The 16445-nt window shown below is 34.4% G+C and overlaps 1 protein-coding gene across 5 annotated transcripts in view; it reads right to left on the reverse strand.

Moving 5' to 3' along the window:
• The window catches only part of LOC120091126 (protein N-terminal glutamine amidohydrolase), a 30006-nt gene extending 24515 nt beyond the window's left edge, over positions 1-5491 (reverse strand). For 2 of the 5 annotated variants that reach the window (XR_016524855.1, XM_039048981.2), the window contains exons 1-5: positions 5289-5488; positions 4585-4690; positions 3543-3620; positions 3267-3397; positions 2215-2339 (exon numbers count right to left, since the gene is read on the reverse strand). Coding sequence is in view for 3 of the 5 variants with exons in the window: in XM_039048981.2 (XP_038904909.1) it covers positions 2215-2339; positions 3267-3397; positions 3543-3620; positions 4585-4690; positions 5289-5362 (514 nt within the window). In the remaining 2 variants the exon portion in view is untranslated. Of the gene's footprint in view, positions 1-2214; positions 2340-3266; positions 3398-3542; positions 3621-4580; positions 4691-5288 lie in introns of all 5 variants that reach the window. The other 3 variants (XR_016524856.1, XM_090307568.1, XM_039048983.2) reach the window with 2 other exon arrangements.
• Between the last annotated feature and the right edge of the window lie 10954 nt (positions 5492-16445).

Below are 16445 nucleotides of genomic sequence, written 5' to 3' on the forward strand. Positions count from 1 at the left end.
CCCAGGACACAAAGAGGGTTTGATTCTATATTTGTTGTTGTAGGTAGGTTTAGCAAAATGGCTCATCTCGTACCTTATAAGAAAATATATGATGCTTTGAACATTGCTAATCTTTTCTTTCGAGATATTGTCAGGCTTCATGGAATTCCAAAGACAATTGTATCTGATAGAGACATCAAATCTATGAGTTTTTTGTTTTGAAAAGTTTGTGAAAACTTTTTGGCACTCACCTCAAATTTAGCTCTTCAAGCCACCTACAAACTAACAGTTAGATAGAAGTTACAAATCGAACATCGGGTAATATGCTTCGACGTCTAAGTGGAAATCAACCAAAATAATGAGACATTAACCTTGCACAAGCAGAGTTTGCTTACAACAATAGGCAAAATAGATCAACAGGGAAGTGTCCATTTGAGATTGTATACACTAGACCCCCTCGTTTGACTTTTGATCTCACAACTCTTCCTTCTAATGTAGATATTAGTGAAGAAGTTGAACAACTTGCTGAATGTATTCAGGAGCTACACTCGTAAGTCATTGATCACCTAGAGAAAGCAACCTCTACATACAAAGCTAAAGTGGATATTCACAAAAGGCATGTTTCATTCATGCAGAGAGATCATGTAATGATATATCTTCAAAAGGATCGCTTGCCAAAAGGAGCCTACAACAAACTTAGTGCAAAAAGTTCAGACCATTTGCTATCCTTGAGAAATTCAGTGATAATGCTTACAAGATCGACCCTCCCAACTTCATTCACCATACACAATACTTTCAATGTTGTGGACATCTTCCCTTATCAAGCTCCGAACGAGTTCAAACTTTCAACTTAAAACTTAAGGATGAGTTTAGTTCTAAGGGGGGCGAGTTGATGTAGGGATATTAAGGGTATTTTGGGCATTTCTTGTAAAAAATGGTATATTGGGTATTTTTATAAAATGACAGATTGTATTCTCTTTTTAAGTTCGGTTTTAATTTTAGAATAGGTGTGACAAAATCCTTCTCCTTTGGGTCTATTTAAAGGAGGTTAGGTTAGTTAGTTAATTGGGTGTGTACAAGCCCTTTTTCTTTGGGCCTAGTTAAGGGGAACTTATCGCTCATTTTAAATTATTAACAAAACTTCAGCTCCAAGATTCTTCCAAGATTTCTCCAAGACTCTTTAGTCTTCACCAACATGGCCACAATCAACATGTAAATCAATAGTATCGTAAGGTTTCAAATTTGATTCACTTAAGACAAATAGAAGAGAAATTAACGAGAGTTTGTGCTTGGTCATTTGGAGACTCTTTAGTCTTCACCACGAGCAAATCTTTCCAAGTTATCCTTTCGATGATGAATTCTTGACAAAATATATCAAGAAAGAGCAAATCCATTCTTATTCCATCTAGCTTATTCATTTTGGTTGGTGAAACATCTCAAACTTGTATGGATTAACATACACCCACTAATCTTCATGTTTCGTTTCAATGTTCTCATGATCTAGGGAATTCTAAATATGGATTCTAACATCAAGTCTAAGCAACGAGAATCTAATAGAACCCAAATACATTGAAAGATACATGATAACATAATTACTAGATAAACCAAGTTTTTGAGGTACTTAGACCCTCCCAATCTTAATATAACCCTCGAGCCCAAATTCAATCACCAGAATATTACTTATCTTCCCTATTCTCCTTATGTCTATTTATAACCAAATTCCATAGCCAACTCTGCTAACTAATTACTAATATGCCCCCAATATCCTTCTAACACCCGAATATCATTCCTATTAGAATCACATGGTGGAAAAAATAAATGTGGTCATTTACTTCAAACAACCACCCTATTAACAAAGGTTAAATAAAGACATATTAAACAACTTGGACATTGTAATTTAAAGTCTTAAATGTAGAAAGCATGAGCTTCCCCCATACTTCATCACCAAGCAGGCCATGACAAAGCAAAGCATGCATCCATGGTCTTTAAAGTCAGCATGTCATTTTTTAGAATCATTGACGAACAATTAAGAGTTCTACATTTTTCAATGCAGTTTTTCGCTCATTTTTTTCAGAAGCAATCACAAACAGGATATCACTAGAACAAACAATGCATCAATGGTGTACACGAGCACGGTATGTGAGACACCAAGAAGACTATTTCCTAAGGAGTGGGAAACATGATAGGCTAAGCAGATCAGGTTAAATTGATTACTCATTAGAAGCTGATATTTACCTTCAGCAACAATGGCTTCATAGTCAGGGGGTTTAGCCATCCAATTTCCATTGGAATCTTTCATGTGCCTTCTATCAGATGCAAAATGACGAAAAAGTATTGGAGCATGGATGATTCTGAAAAGCCTGTCCCCAGAAATAGCACCTTTTGATTAAAATTTTGACGAACAGTATCAGCATTTTAAGCTTGAATTGCACTTCACAGAGAAAGGACCGTCTTCTATATTGAGAAACCTTTCCTAACATACAACAAGATCAATGCAAGACTATTTCTAATTCTTGACAGAAAGAGACTTTTACAAACAGTTTTAAGTAGAAGGAGAACAATATTGTGTTATGTCAAAATTAAAATTGAATCAGGATGGACAGGAATAACACATAGCTAACCCAATTAGTCAACAAAAACCAACATAAATATTAATTGCATGTTTGGGAGTGCATTTGAAATTGTTAAAGTCACTTTTGTCAAGTTTAAATAAAATTACTCCAAAATACGTATTTAATCACTCAAAATCAATTCAATACTTAATTTTACACTTCCAAATGCATTTTTCAAACGGTTAAAATTGATTTTGAATGATTAAAAGCATTTTTGAAGTGATTTTAAAAACACTAAAAGTGCTTTTATATATTTTAGAATCACTCCCAAACATGCCATAAAATACTTGTGCTTATAGTGAGAAGTATAGACACAAACGCCATGACACTTTGTTTTTATTGGAAAAACAAAGGACATAGATAGGACACACATAAAAGATAAAATAATTTTTTTCGAAGTATATACTCATCAAATCTCCTAGGAACTCTCCCGTTCAAGACTTCACTTGATGTGGTGCTCCTTGGCTCAGCTTCTAATGTCTTTCAAAGTTTCTAACAGTGCACTCGTGCTTACCAATGGTGCCCATGATGGTACTCGAAAAGTGAGAAATTTGTATCTCGTCACTTTTAAGAACACTTAGTCCCAAAAGTTTTTTGACCATTAAAATGCAATGACCTGATAATTGTGAACATATACATTAGAAAAAAAAATGATTTTTAACTGACAGGCTCTACCTTTGAAACTCAGGGGAGATTTGAAATGATGGCCTGATAGCTTGTGACACATAGCTGCCCAGAGGGAGAGGTAAAGGGAGAGTTGAGTCTAAATCCCACACTAAAAAAGGAAATTCACCTTCTTTCTTTCTCTGTCAATTGAAATGAACTCAACATCTCAAAAAGTGAAAAAAAAAAACAAGAAAATCTTGCAGCAAAGATCAAAATAAAGTTCTAATGCAACTCAAGTGATTATGACTCAAACAACAATTGTTAAAGTAGGATAGACCATCTTACCTGAACGCAAATGACATGGTAATCCCACAGAACAAGACCATCTGCTCTTTTGCTGGTTTTCTGATGCCAAAGGGGAATCTAAACAAATTTGTTTTAGGGGGTGGGGGGGTTAAACTTTTAATCTTGATTTCACTCAAGGAAAGATGAATTTAACAAGATTGTATCTGATGACCTGAACAACATGAGTGTACCAGGCTTAAAAATAATCTTGTTTGCAGAGCAAACATGTTTTTTGAAATAAGAAACAAAAAGAAAATTCCATGGTTAGAAAGAAATGAAAAGAGAAACAAGAGAAGTCGTTCAGAAACCCCTTGGCCAAAAGGTAAAAAAATCCCATCCAAAGTGGCAGCTACTTAAGAGATTGTGTAATTACAAAATTTGAAGGGGATCTCCAACAGGTAGCAAGAAAAATTATGAGGTGTCAAATATTTTCCACCTAAGAAGCATAGGCACTTTGGTTTGGCTGGCATGACCGTGCCCAACATGTGTCAAAGACTTGTACACTTCGACACTTGTTGGACACGTATCGGACATTTGTTAGTGCAACAAATATGTTAGACATGCATAGAACACCTGTTTAGTAGACTAAAATAACACATATATGAAAAAGAAAAAAAAATTGAGCGTGAAATACATCAAACTAATTTTTTCAGCATATAAATGCATCGATCCATTTACTTTAAATTTTCTTCTGGTATAAAAATGTATATTTTAATAAACGTGTCCTTGTCGTGTCGTGTCCTAAATTTTTAAAAAAATGACGTGTCGCCGTGTCTGTGTCATGTTGTGTCCGTGTCTCGTGTCCGTATATGTACTTCTTAGTTTTCCCCCATCTTCTACCATTCTAAACAGTTTTCCTATTTCTTTCTAACAAAGAGCATGAATACAATTTCTCTAGAATCATGGCATCATTATTGAACCTAAGGCTATCAATGGCCAAAAATTATACTTTGAATAGTAACAAGAATGACAGAGAGTCATTTAGCAGAAGTTTTAATCCTCAGAAATTGCCAAATTACCAGAGAAACAACAACATACGTGCCTGCTTCTTCTCATTAGAAATGAAAACAACAAAAAGATCAGCTTCCCGTGCATCACCCATTCTGTTTGTACATAATTTCTTGCATAAAAAATATACATTCTCCTCACTGCAAAATTGAAAATACAAAATACTTTTAAACTCTTCCTTTTCGTCGTTTGAATTGGCATTATCTGGTCCAATTCAAGGCTGTATTACAAGTATGAAACTTCACATTTGAAAAATATACCCTATACAATTCAAATATATATTTTTTTAAAGATACCACCAGGGAACGCAGGTCTCCTCCCTAAGGTTACAGTGTGAAACAAAATGATTCCACAATGATTATCAAATGGAAGAGCTCAATTTATATCGTCATCTTCCGACACAAAGTTGGTACCAAAACATATACAATTCAAATATTGCAAGTCTGCTCCCAACTAAAGTAATTTCGTCCAAAGTTCCATAAGAATTACACTATAAAAAGGGTATCAGAAGAATAAATTGGCAGGAAATTTTAGTATCGTCTTCTTCATTACATCTTTTTCCTTGGGTCATTTGGGATATTGGAAATTTTGGCAGCATATCGTGTTTTTTTTTTTTTTTTTGGGAAAAAATCTGATGAAGATTTTCCAAAAAACCATGTTTAAGAACAAAAAATTTTCACAGGAAGGATTGTTAAGGCAATGGGAGAGGATAAACTAAAAGGATGTTCGATTGATTACCAGTAGAAAGGCGTATGACGGAACTGAGAAACATCCAAATCACTTGATTCTACAGTTGATGTTGTTGAAGCCATGGCTTAATCGGCTAGTTGAGTTCCTTCAGAAATCAGTTCCCATTTTCCAGTGAGATTGCATTCAACTCATTTTTCTATAAGCACTTTTCAATGGCACGAGTGATTCTTGCAAGCGCACTCTCCCGTGAAATTGGGTCAAAAATGTTAAATGACGCATTTTTACAAAATAATGTCAATTGATCTTTTTACATCATCGTTATAATAAATTACGTAAATTACCCTTATCTTTTCGTCTTCTTAACCTTTTACTAAAATCAACCAAAACTAAAAACTCTTCATTCAAATTTTCTAAGCGTAACGTCTTCGTATCACTCATAAACTAAAAGCTCTTTAGAATCCATCATTTGGACTTGCAAACGATTCCATTGTCATCGACAAATCGACAAATCTTTCAATTTGTGCCTAAACATGTCTTAAATTGATCGGTAATGGAGCTTTGTGGGTCGTTCTGGGTTTAGAAATACTATGAACCTATGGTTTTGTTTTTTTTTTTTTTTTTCGATGTGTTCTGTGGTTGAAGACGAGTAAAAAGAGTTTGTGAGTGAGATAAGTGAGAGTGAAATCGACGAGAGCAATACTAGGGAGAGCGACACCAGAAAGGGTGGGTCGTTTTGGGTTTTAGAAATACTGTGAACCTATGGTTTTTTTTTGTTGGTTTTCGATGTGTTTTGTGGTTGAAGACGAGTAAAAAGAGAGAATGTGAGCAAGATAAGAGAGAGCGACACCAGAGGAGCGATACCAGCGAAAGCGATACCAGCGAGAGCGAAACCAGCAAGACTTAAACAAAATGTTTTTTATAATTTTTTTTTTCTTTGAAGGAGTTTACTGATTGAATCTTTATTTCAAGCATGAGTGATTTAAGATGTCAACACGTTTCAAAATACCTGTAGTCAACCGATTTTCCGGTCAAGTAACGAGTTTGGCCCACATTGCTAATGCGAACAAGACTGTGAAGGAAAAGCTTTCCCCAAGGTAGTTAGAGATGTTTAAGAGAACAGTTTTTTGGTGATTTGTAGATGTTGACATGGTGTTTAACAACCCAATTCTCCATCATATGTTGTTGAGAGAAGTGAAGAGGACGAGATCTGACGCAATCTCATTCTCTGTTTGTAGAAAGGTCATCACTTTTTTTAATGATGATTTTTTGTGATGATTGGTTTGTGGCGATCCCCTACGCGATTTTAGATCAAAATGAGCCGTCCTCGTATGAACTTGCAATCAAGTATTTTGGTAATCGAGTGATGAAGGACACCTTACATGTTCGTCTACTAGAAGAAAAATACGAGTTGGAGTTTGAAAATGATGAGGATGCTGTGAAGATCACGTTAGTCTACTATACTGAGGTTGCAATTATGGGAAAGAACAAACAGAAAAGTGTAGTGGACCTTAAACGTTTTAAGGATGTTCAAAACATAGAGTACTACAATAGTCTAGACTAGGGTACCATTATTTGGGGGAGGACATTTGATGCCCTAAAAACTGCATTGAATGATAAGAGTAGTCTATACAAGACGAAGATGAAAGGAAATAAAAATTACGTCGTGAAATACTATTTGTGTGGATTTCCACAAGCGTTCTTTCATTACCAACAATTCATATAGTCAAGTCTAGATGATCTTTCATTACCAACAACTGAAGTACTGCCCAATTCTGAATTCAATATTGCTAGATTGGTGTGGTCATTGTCTAGTGATAATGTTGATGGTACAATGTTGGTCGACAATGGAATATCAACCTTTTCCCGACGAAACTGATATAGTTCCTCGTATTGTCTGTCCAAAGTCGTACCCATTCTAATATTTTCGTCCTGATTCGATTTCAACGTTACACATAACTGAAGACTACTAAGCTCTTCTCGGAAAAGAAGAAAGCGAACATCATCATCATTCCTTATGTATTGTGGAGGGGCTTCATATTCAAGCTTATAGTTAACTCTCAGTATAAGATCAAACTCTGAAAAACTGACATTTGTAACCCTGTAAATGTGATATTTAAGTTCTCCATACCTCCCTTAATATATGAACTCTCATTCTCATCCCAATCACCTTCATATCGCACTTTTCTGTCATCCTACAAAGCAAGAGAACATTTTTCATTAAGTTATACAAGCAATTGAAGTGTACTCTCGCTCTCTCTCTTACTATTACTCTTTCTCACTCTTGTTCTATCTCTCGCTCTCTTTCTCCCAATACAAAATTTTGTAATGCTACATTTCCAGAAATAACACAGTAAAAATAATTAAACATACTCAAAATAATGAAACACCTTTCTGAAAAATCTGTTCCATTCTGAAAAAGCCTCATCTTGGAAATCCCCGTTCGAAAAATCTCCGTTCAACAAAACATCGTCGAAAACCAGAGAAGTAATCACCATTGAAATGAAGTTTAGAATTTAAATTTGAGGCTTTAGTTGTGAAAATTGTAAATTCATTCGTACACTAACGAGCAATCACATCAAACCAAGGAATTTTAAGCGAGAATGTCTAATCAGACGAGAGCAAGACTTACCTCGTGAGGCAATTGTGAGGGCAATTTACGTAATTTGGTATGGCGATGATGTCAGTAGAGGGTCAATTGACATTATTTTTTAAAAAATTGATCATTTGACATTTTGAACCCAAAAAATGGGTCATCCGTACAAATTTCCCCACTCCTAAAAATTTAAAAAAGGATCATTTCTTATGTTCGGGGGTTTTTTGAAGTCAACAAATAAACCACCACCGAGGAATATTTCTTTTAAGTACAATTGGAGTAGGGAATTCGAATCACGTACCTTGTGGTATTTAACACACTTGAATGCCAATTGAGTAGGAGTAAGTATTGGTCGGTTGGAATCAATTTTTCAATCAAATTGTCACCGAACCGACTATGGTAGGTTTAGTAAATGTTCAAACCAACCTCGACAATCGGTTAGTTTATCCTTAATTTTTTTTGAATTTTTATCAAACCAATACTGATCGACTCCTCTCCTTCTCCGATCGACCGACTTCAGTTCAATCGGTCGACTTGATTTTTCAATCTACCATGCTCACCCCTACAAATTGAACTATGCTCGGTTTGACATTGAGGACTATTCTTATATTGACCAAATTCATATAATTAAAGTTACAAATACTAAAATTGATAATTACAAATTATATAATTCAATAAACTCAAAGTACATAAACCAAAATAATATTTGAACTTTTTTCTTCTAATTTAGTGCCCAACAAGAGGAGTAAAAAGGTTCCGAGGATACGACATCTTTGAAACTTAGCAAGGGCTTATTTGAAATGATATGTGTTCTTTCAAAAAAAGATAGTCTTCAAAAGATCATTCCAAATAAATCCTAAAAGATAGTCAAACTATTTGAATTTTTATTATATCTAAATTAGAATGAGATAAAATATTTTACTATGATTTACATTTTTAAATGGGAATTCGATCCTATTCTAGTTTCTAACTCATAATATATATAGTACTTCTTAAGTCACATAAAATAATTGATACCACAAGATGTAACTACTTAAATTGAGATTTCTCTTGAGAGGATTTGGTTTGTTTGTTTTACATATAGGTGTGGCCAAGACTAATTGTTGAGATGTATAGCTACAAGCACACCTTTCATTAAAAAAATGAAAAATGAAAAAGTCATCTTTAGAAGTTGGCTATTTGAAAAGTTTTTATTTCACATTATTTATGTGAAATATTCAACATTGAATTATTTTTCCTTAGCCAACATAAGCGTAGTTCAACTGGATAGTGCTTGTACTATCAATCTCGAGGTTTGAGGTTCGATTCCCCTCGAGTTGAGATGTCGACTGAGAGAAGTGGTGCATCTGTTTGCATATAGTTATGATCGGAATTGTAAATGTGAAACTTCACGACCTAATAATTGAGTTATGTTTGTATGAGATATGTTTGTACAAACTTTCACATAAAATCAATTCCAGTAACGGGGTTTTTATCAAACTCAGTCCAACTACTAATTTGGAAAAGCCCAAAAAGTCCTATGGTAGTTGAATCATGTCTTTACCAAGTACAATTTGGATTGATATCTAATATATCATTGATATACTACTGATATATTGATAGATGTTTGATATATTTTATATCAGGTAAATTAAGCAATACAATATTTCTAGACAACATATGAGTTTTTCCATTAAAAAAAAAAAAACTAGTTAGCAATAATTATAAAACAAAGCTTTGAAACTTTGCAAATCAATTATTGGCCAATATCAAATGATAAAATCAGCAAAATTAATATATAAAATATTAGGTATATCAATATATATTAGTTGTAGAACTGGTATACTAAATATTAAGTATATCAAATTTAACCAATTTTGTTGACAAGTTTTACTGATATATCAGTGTATCTCTTTTATAGTTATATTAATTTTTGGTTTATCAGTGGTTGCCATCTTAACACATCAATTTATACAATTGATACAAATTTGGTATATGAATTATATGATTGATATATAACTAATCTACTATAGATTTGGTAGATGAATTTTACATCTGACATATCATTAAAATCTGATTCAAAACTAGAAAATAAATTCGTCAAAACGTAAGTTACAAAAACCACTAAATGGGAAAAAAAGAACATTAAAACGAAACACAAGGATCCCTTATAATAAAAAAAGATATAAAAAGAAAATTGAACAAAAATTAAATACAATATATGACAAAAATAGATTTTAAAAAAAAACTAACATGCGAATAAAATCACAAAAAATACGTAATGATGTTCAAGAGAGAAGAAAGAACATTAAAAAAATTGAGAATACATACTAAAAGAAGATCAAGGGGGCATTTGGGGCACAGAGTAGGTTATTATAATCTGTGGGTTATAATAAACTGTGTGTTATTATAGTATGTATTTGGGATGCAGATTATTACAGTCTGATTTATAGTAGTCTGTGTTTGAGGTGGTGATTATTTTAATCTATGTTTTGTATATGAGATAATCATATTTTTGAAAATATAATTAAAACTATATATTCCACCAATTTATACAAAATTAATTGGATTTTAATTTATGTTAAAAGCTATCTATTTTGGTCATTTGGGAGGTACCTTAGTTAACATGGACAAAAAAAAGTACATTATATTAGGATGCAATTTATTTTGGGAGGTACCTTAGTACATGGATTATTAGAGACCAAAATTTACAAAATGGACAAATAATGGACAAACAGAGACCAAAATGGACAAACAATGAACATAAAATCATCCATCGGAGCCCAATAAGGATAAATAGTGACCAAAATTTACAAAATTTACAATCGAAAACATAGAATTAAATCAAAGCTATTGAAACTTTTGAGCTAAAATTGGAAAGAAAAAAGGACCTTATCATCGGCTGGGGAAGAGAAAGAAAATTATCTTAGACCTTTTCCCCCCTACCAAGCTACACAATGGATCCTTCAGCCCCTACCACTCTCCAAATGAAAATCTCCACCCTTACCAAGCAGAATCGTCCCTCAACTAAACAAATTAAACATCAGAATGAAATGATAGAATGAGAAAATCGAACGAAGTGGCAAAGGAAATCCTTCGTTTGGAGCGGCAAGGGGAAGAAGGAATGGATGCGTTTGGAAATAGAGAGGAAGTCAGATAAAACCCCAATCAGATCTAGAGAAAAGTATGCAAGAGGAGTACCACCATAAACGTAGATCTAGATCTATGAATGGTCAGACAAAATAAAATTACGAGCTTTAAGGATCCAAATCTGGTTTCAACAAAGATGGAATCGACGGAGATGAAGAGATGCGAAACCAAATCTAACGAGTGGTATTGACGAAGATGAAAGAGGCGAAAACCATATATGAGGAGTGGAATCGAGAGAGAAGATAGAGAGAAAAGGCAGATATGAGGAGTGAAATCGAAGAAAATGGAAGAGATGAGACACGGTCTGATTACTACATTCGATGGAAAAGAAAGAGCGACAGAAGAGATGAGCCAAGAGACAAGAGAGACGAAACCAAAAAGTTGCAAATAGTGAACACTGTAGAAATCGTAGGTTAGGAAATAGTAAATACTATTGTTAATTTTGGGTATAATAGTTGGAGCTCAAACATGATAGCCCACTCTATCCCACTCTAATCTAAGGCTTAAATAACCCCTAAAAAGTTAATATTTAAGTATACTAATCAACTAAAAAGTTGATATTTAGACACTTTAGAAAGTCTAAGAATAAAATGGTTACAAATTTAAAAGTTGGACAACAAAACTTCAAATTTAGTCCTAAAAAGAAAGGGGTAAGAAAGTAAAAGAAAAAAAATGATGAGATGAGAGTTTTAGAAAAAAAAGGGAAAAGTGTAAATAGGAGAGAAAAGAGAATGAAGAAAACAATCTTTCATCCAACTGAAGACAAGGTGACTTGTGAATGGAAGAAATACGCACTACAAGAATTTTGGGCTTTAATGTCGGTTGGAAAAAGTGAAACCGGATGTATAATGTCGGTTTTATTTTTTAAAAAAAGCGGATCTTTAATATCGGTTTAAAACCAACATTAAAGATCCACTTTTTTTTTTGTTTTTAAAAAAACAAAACTCATTCTCCCCCCATTTTTTTTCATTTCCCGTTTCACTCCCCCCCCCCCCCCCAATTTTCTTTTCTAAATCCTATTTTCCCTATCAGCTACCTCATCCCTCCCATGACCAGCCACTGCACCTCCCTCGTTCTTCAGCTTTCTTCGCTTGCCGTCCGTCAATCGTTCTTCAGTTATTAGAGTGATTTACCCGTTATCGGCAATGCAAGAATCTGACACCATTAATATGGCTCTATTTTTTGTTTGTTCTTCAGGTGTACAGTCTGTGAAAGCTGTGAAAGCCGCGGAACTCTCAGTCGCATTGTCGTGTCTCGAATCAAGAACCGGAGTAATCGACCAGGGTGTCGCTGGTCTTTTTCGGTCCACCGATTGAGACCGTTTAGGACCAGAGGAAGACAATGGAGTCGAAGCAGGGGTTAAATTAGTGGACTAGAGAGCAATGGAGAGGGAAATCGTCGAGAAGAAGCCGAGGACGAAGTAGTTGACGAAGTAGAAGTAGAAGGCGAAGGCGAAGGAGACATGTACCTGGAAGGAACCTGTCTGCCTCTAGGTTTTCTTTGAAGAACCTTATTATCTCTCTTAGAGGGTAACAATGGAGGTCTGGCTTGGTTGTTTCTGAGGTGATCTTGTTGTTGCTGGTCATTGCGTTGTTGGGTTGTTGAAGTTTTGGGGATTGAAGTTGTTGCTCTAGAAATGGCAGCCACCATTGATGCAACAAAGCTTCTGTTTGTCCACTGTTCTGTTTTCTTTAGAGTTGGATACTCAAAACCCATGATCTCGATGACGAATGACCCATTTGCAGGGAAGAAGATTCAAGAAATTCCACAGAGAATGAGAAGGAATATGGCTCTGTTTTTTCATATTGATCATCTTGAATCATGTGTTTTGGCTAAATAATAGCATGTTGTGATGTCATGTAGTAGTGTAATAGCTTACGTGTGAATGAGTTATTAAGTGATATGGTGCATATGACTTTGTTGACTTGTTGAGAATGTTTGGTTGTGCATATGATTATGTTGGAGGCATGTTGTTACTTTATGTGTTTTGACATGAGATATGGTTTAGGATTATATGGTATAAATCATGCATTGGTGAGATTTTGTGAGAAGGGAGTTGAGAACCTTATGAACTTGTAAAGAAAATGTCTCAATGTTGGAGGCATGTTATTACTTTATGTGTTTTGGCATGAAATTTTTGTTCTTATGTTTACACCTCTCAACTGTTTGTGTAAATGTCTCAAAGAAAGCCAGCTATGGTTTCACTCCAATATGTCTCTCTGCTCCTAGATTTTGGCCTTTTTATGTGTCTATGGCCTTTGAAATTCGATTTGATTAATGGTTTTTTTGTATATGATACATTTGTTGAATTACTTGAAGTTCTAGTGCATAATTACTTGCTACCTTTTGTGATAACATCCTTAAGAAAGGTAGGAGTGAGAAGCTGAGTGATGAAGCAATTAAGGAGACACTTAAGAAGGTAATTTTTTCTGTGATTTGGTGTATCTCATTTGGATGTGTTTTTACTGTGTACTGCAGAAGTTATTTATCTTCTGCTTTCCTTCTGTGAGAGATTATCAATAGAAGTGTTATGTACATCCAAAGAGGAAGTTCCAAGGATTAATAATTTTATCCTTAAAATCCTTGGCCATTGGATTAAAGAGATCACTGATTTTGTGCAACACAGTTCATCCACGATTGATATTAATAAATCTAAATTGGCTATTTTATGGGGTGTTATTCGTTGTTGTCCATATATTGTTAAATTTCAAGCCAATTCATCCTTACTAGTGGACTTGATTGATGCATTTGATTGGCTTTGTACTGTTGAAGGTAAAGTTTAATCATCTAATATGAGAGTGGTTTATTTTATCTTATTTTCTTTATGACAGTGATATTGATTAGATGGGTGTATAAGATTATCATAATAAGTACATATTGCTCTTATACAACAAGTGGAAAGGTGCTTCTTCTAGTTGAATATGGTTTTGATATTTTGTTTGTTTTTGCACATGCATACCCAGACTAGATATGTAAGATATGGCTATGGTTATCTTTATTGCTTTAGTTGAGGCTACTACCACTTTTAGGTGCTCGGTTTTAGTTTTCTCTTTAAGAATTACAGTTGAATTTATTCATGCTCTTTTAGGTGACATATTTGGCGTCCCTAAAGAAAATTTGGAAAGCATAATTGGTGCCACCATAGGTTCTTACCTTAAGTTGCTCTCTAGTGAGAAGGCTGGGCTTGAAGAATTAAACAGACTTATGTACCTTGCCAAAAGATATAGCTCATGTTCACAAGTCTTGGTAGCTGTAGCTAATTATTTGGATTTTATTTATGGGTAAGTTGGAAATTTTGCATTCTAGACAATTTTTTCTACCATCTAATCATTATTTCATCTCCAACCTTGGTTGTTGGAAACATGTAGTATTCCCTTAACCGTGTTAATTGTAGGCCAGGGGTCAACAAAAGATTCTATTCTGAAGAGTTTCAAGCAGATAAGGTTGAAGATGTTGTATAGGTGTTTGCAGATAATTTGCGTCACCCAGATAAGGGAGTTTGTATATCTACTCTCAGAATATTGTGCCACTATGAGCCTTTGCGGTCTGCCTCCCTTACAAAGGACCCTTCGATTGATAACGAGATGGAAACTGAAAATTTCGAACAATATTTTGATGATTCAGTAGGCGGTGAGTTAAGTTTGTCCATGTTCCTTTATTTTCTCGTTTGACTTTGTGCTTTGGAGCTCTGGATTCACTATCTAATTGTGTCAAGTCCTTCATCATCTTCTCACCATTGAATCAACCCCTACTTCAATATATGCCAGCAGAATTATTATATTATTAATCTCTAGAGTGCAGATGGCCTTGTCAGCTAAAAGGATACCTAAAGAATAATTGTGTTTATTGTTGTTAAACCATTTTCTATTATTTCAAACCTCACGAAGATCAAAAGATAGCTACACGGTTGATGAATACAATGTTTAACTCGCTGAAAGGGAGGCCTGTTTAGATACCATAAACATAAAGTATACGTGATAAATAGCTTCTATCTTTGGAAAATTCCTTATCATATGCTTTTTTCTTTTGGCAGGGTCGTATATTTTAAGGCAAAGAGCCACCCCAATTTATTGCCCTCTTTCAATTTTTTGTGGAGCTCAAGGTGGTAGTCTTATAAAGCTTCTTTCTTAACTCATCTCTTTTGATTAGAATCACATTGTAGTTTCTTTTACAAGGTTCTGATGTGGAACTGAGAGGGTCCTTGAGAGACACAGATAACCATCATTTTCTTAATGAATTATGGTGTAGGGTGGCTTGAGCTCTAGTTACAAGAAACTCATAGCAGATAAAGCTTTGGCTAATGAAACTTACACGGAAGATTTTGTTGCCCTTATTAGGATATCACAAACATCCATTCACAACAATAAAACAGTGCAAATTGAAGTTGTACGTAGTAGTGATTTTGATAATTTTCTTTCTATGTTAAGTGTGATTTATGCTTTTTAAAATGCCTTTCAATCTTGCCTCTTGAGGTTTGAAATATATATGTGCATACATATTCAAGCTGACTAGAAATAATGTTATAACATTGTCATTGGTTCATGTTTCATGTTTATGCTGAAAGCCTGTACTAATTTGAGCCATTGCAAGTCTTATGGTAACGTCTCAACTTATGATTATCTAGGTTGCAACCTCACTGAACTCTACTGAGTGTTTGTCCTGCAATCTGGCTCTTCTGTTTTCTCTTGGCATGGAAACCAAAGTACATTCGAGCAGCAATAGTTAGCTGGCAAAAGCTGCAGAGTTTCTAAGGGTAAGGTCTCAAACATTTTATCCATTTATCTCTCTCTCTCTCTCTCTCTCTCTCTCTCTCTATATATATATATATATATATATATATATTTGAATGGATACAATCTTCCGTTGCATGTGTTACGCTTACGCCCAAACCTTTATTGTTTGTGATCCTTTGAACAACAGCGTTCAAACAAAGATGCCTTTAACCAGACACTGCTGAAGCTGGGGGGTCTGTTCATGAAGAATTATGAAGGGATCCATACTTACCAAGTGGAGAGGGACAATAAACTCATAATGTTTGTAAAATCATAATCTTTGTATTACTTGTAATTTGTGTTTTCAATGCCTGAATTATTGTACGCCTTTTAAATTATAATTCTATAGCAGAATTTGCGGATTAAATGTAATAGGTTTATAATTCATACATGAATAATATGTCATAGCCATAGTGTTCAATGATGATGTGTCATGTTATACCTTTTTTTTACTGAAAAAATGGATTTGGTAAGGGAACTTTAAAAAACGGACAATAATTGATAAAACGGACAAATTCAGACTTCAATGTCGGTTAAGAATTAAAAAAAAACAAGCTTTAATGTCGGTTGCAACCAACAGGCTTTAATCACTAAAGACCGTCAACCGACATTAAAGACATTCAATGTCGGCTGCAACTGAAATTGAAGGCTGTGTTATTGGTGTTATTGAAGCCCTTTAATGTCGGTTTAAAACCGACATTAAAGGCAACC

Source organism: Benincasa hispida, chromosome 11, assembly GCF_027475165.1.
Source record: "Benincasa hispida cultivar pf3 chromosome 11, pf3_genome.v1.1, whole genome shotgun sequence".
Lineage (NCBI taxonomy): Eukaryota > Viridiplantae > Streptophyta > Magnoliopsida > Cucurbitales > Cucurbitaceae > Benincasa > Benincasa hispida.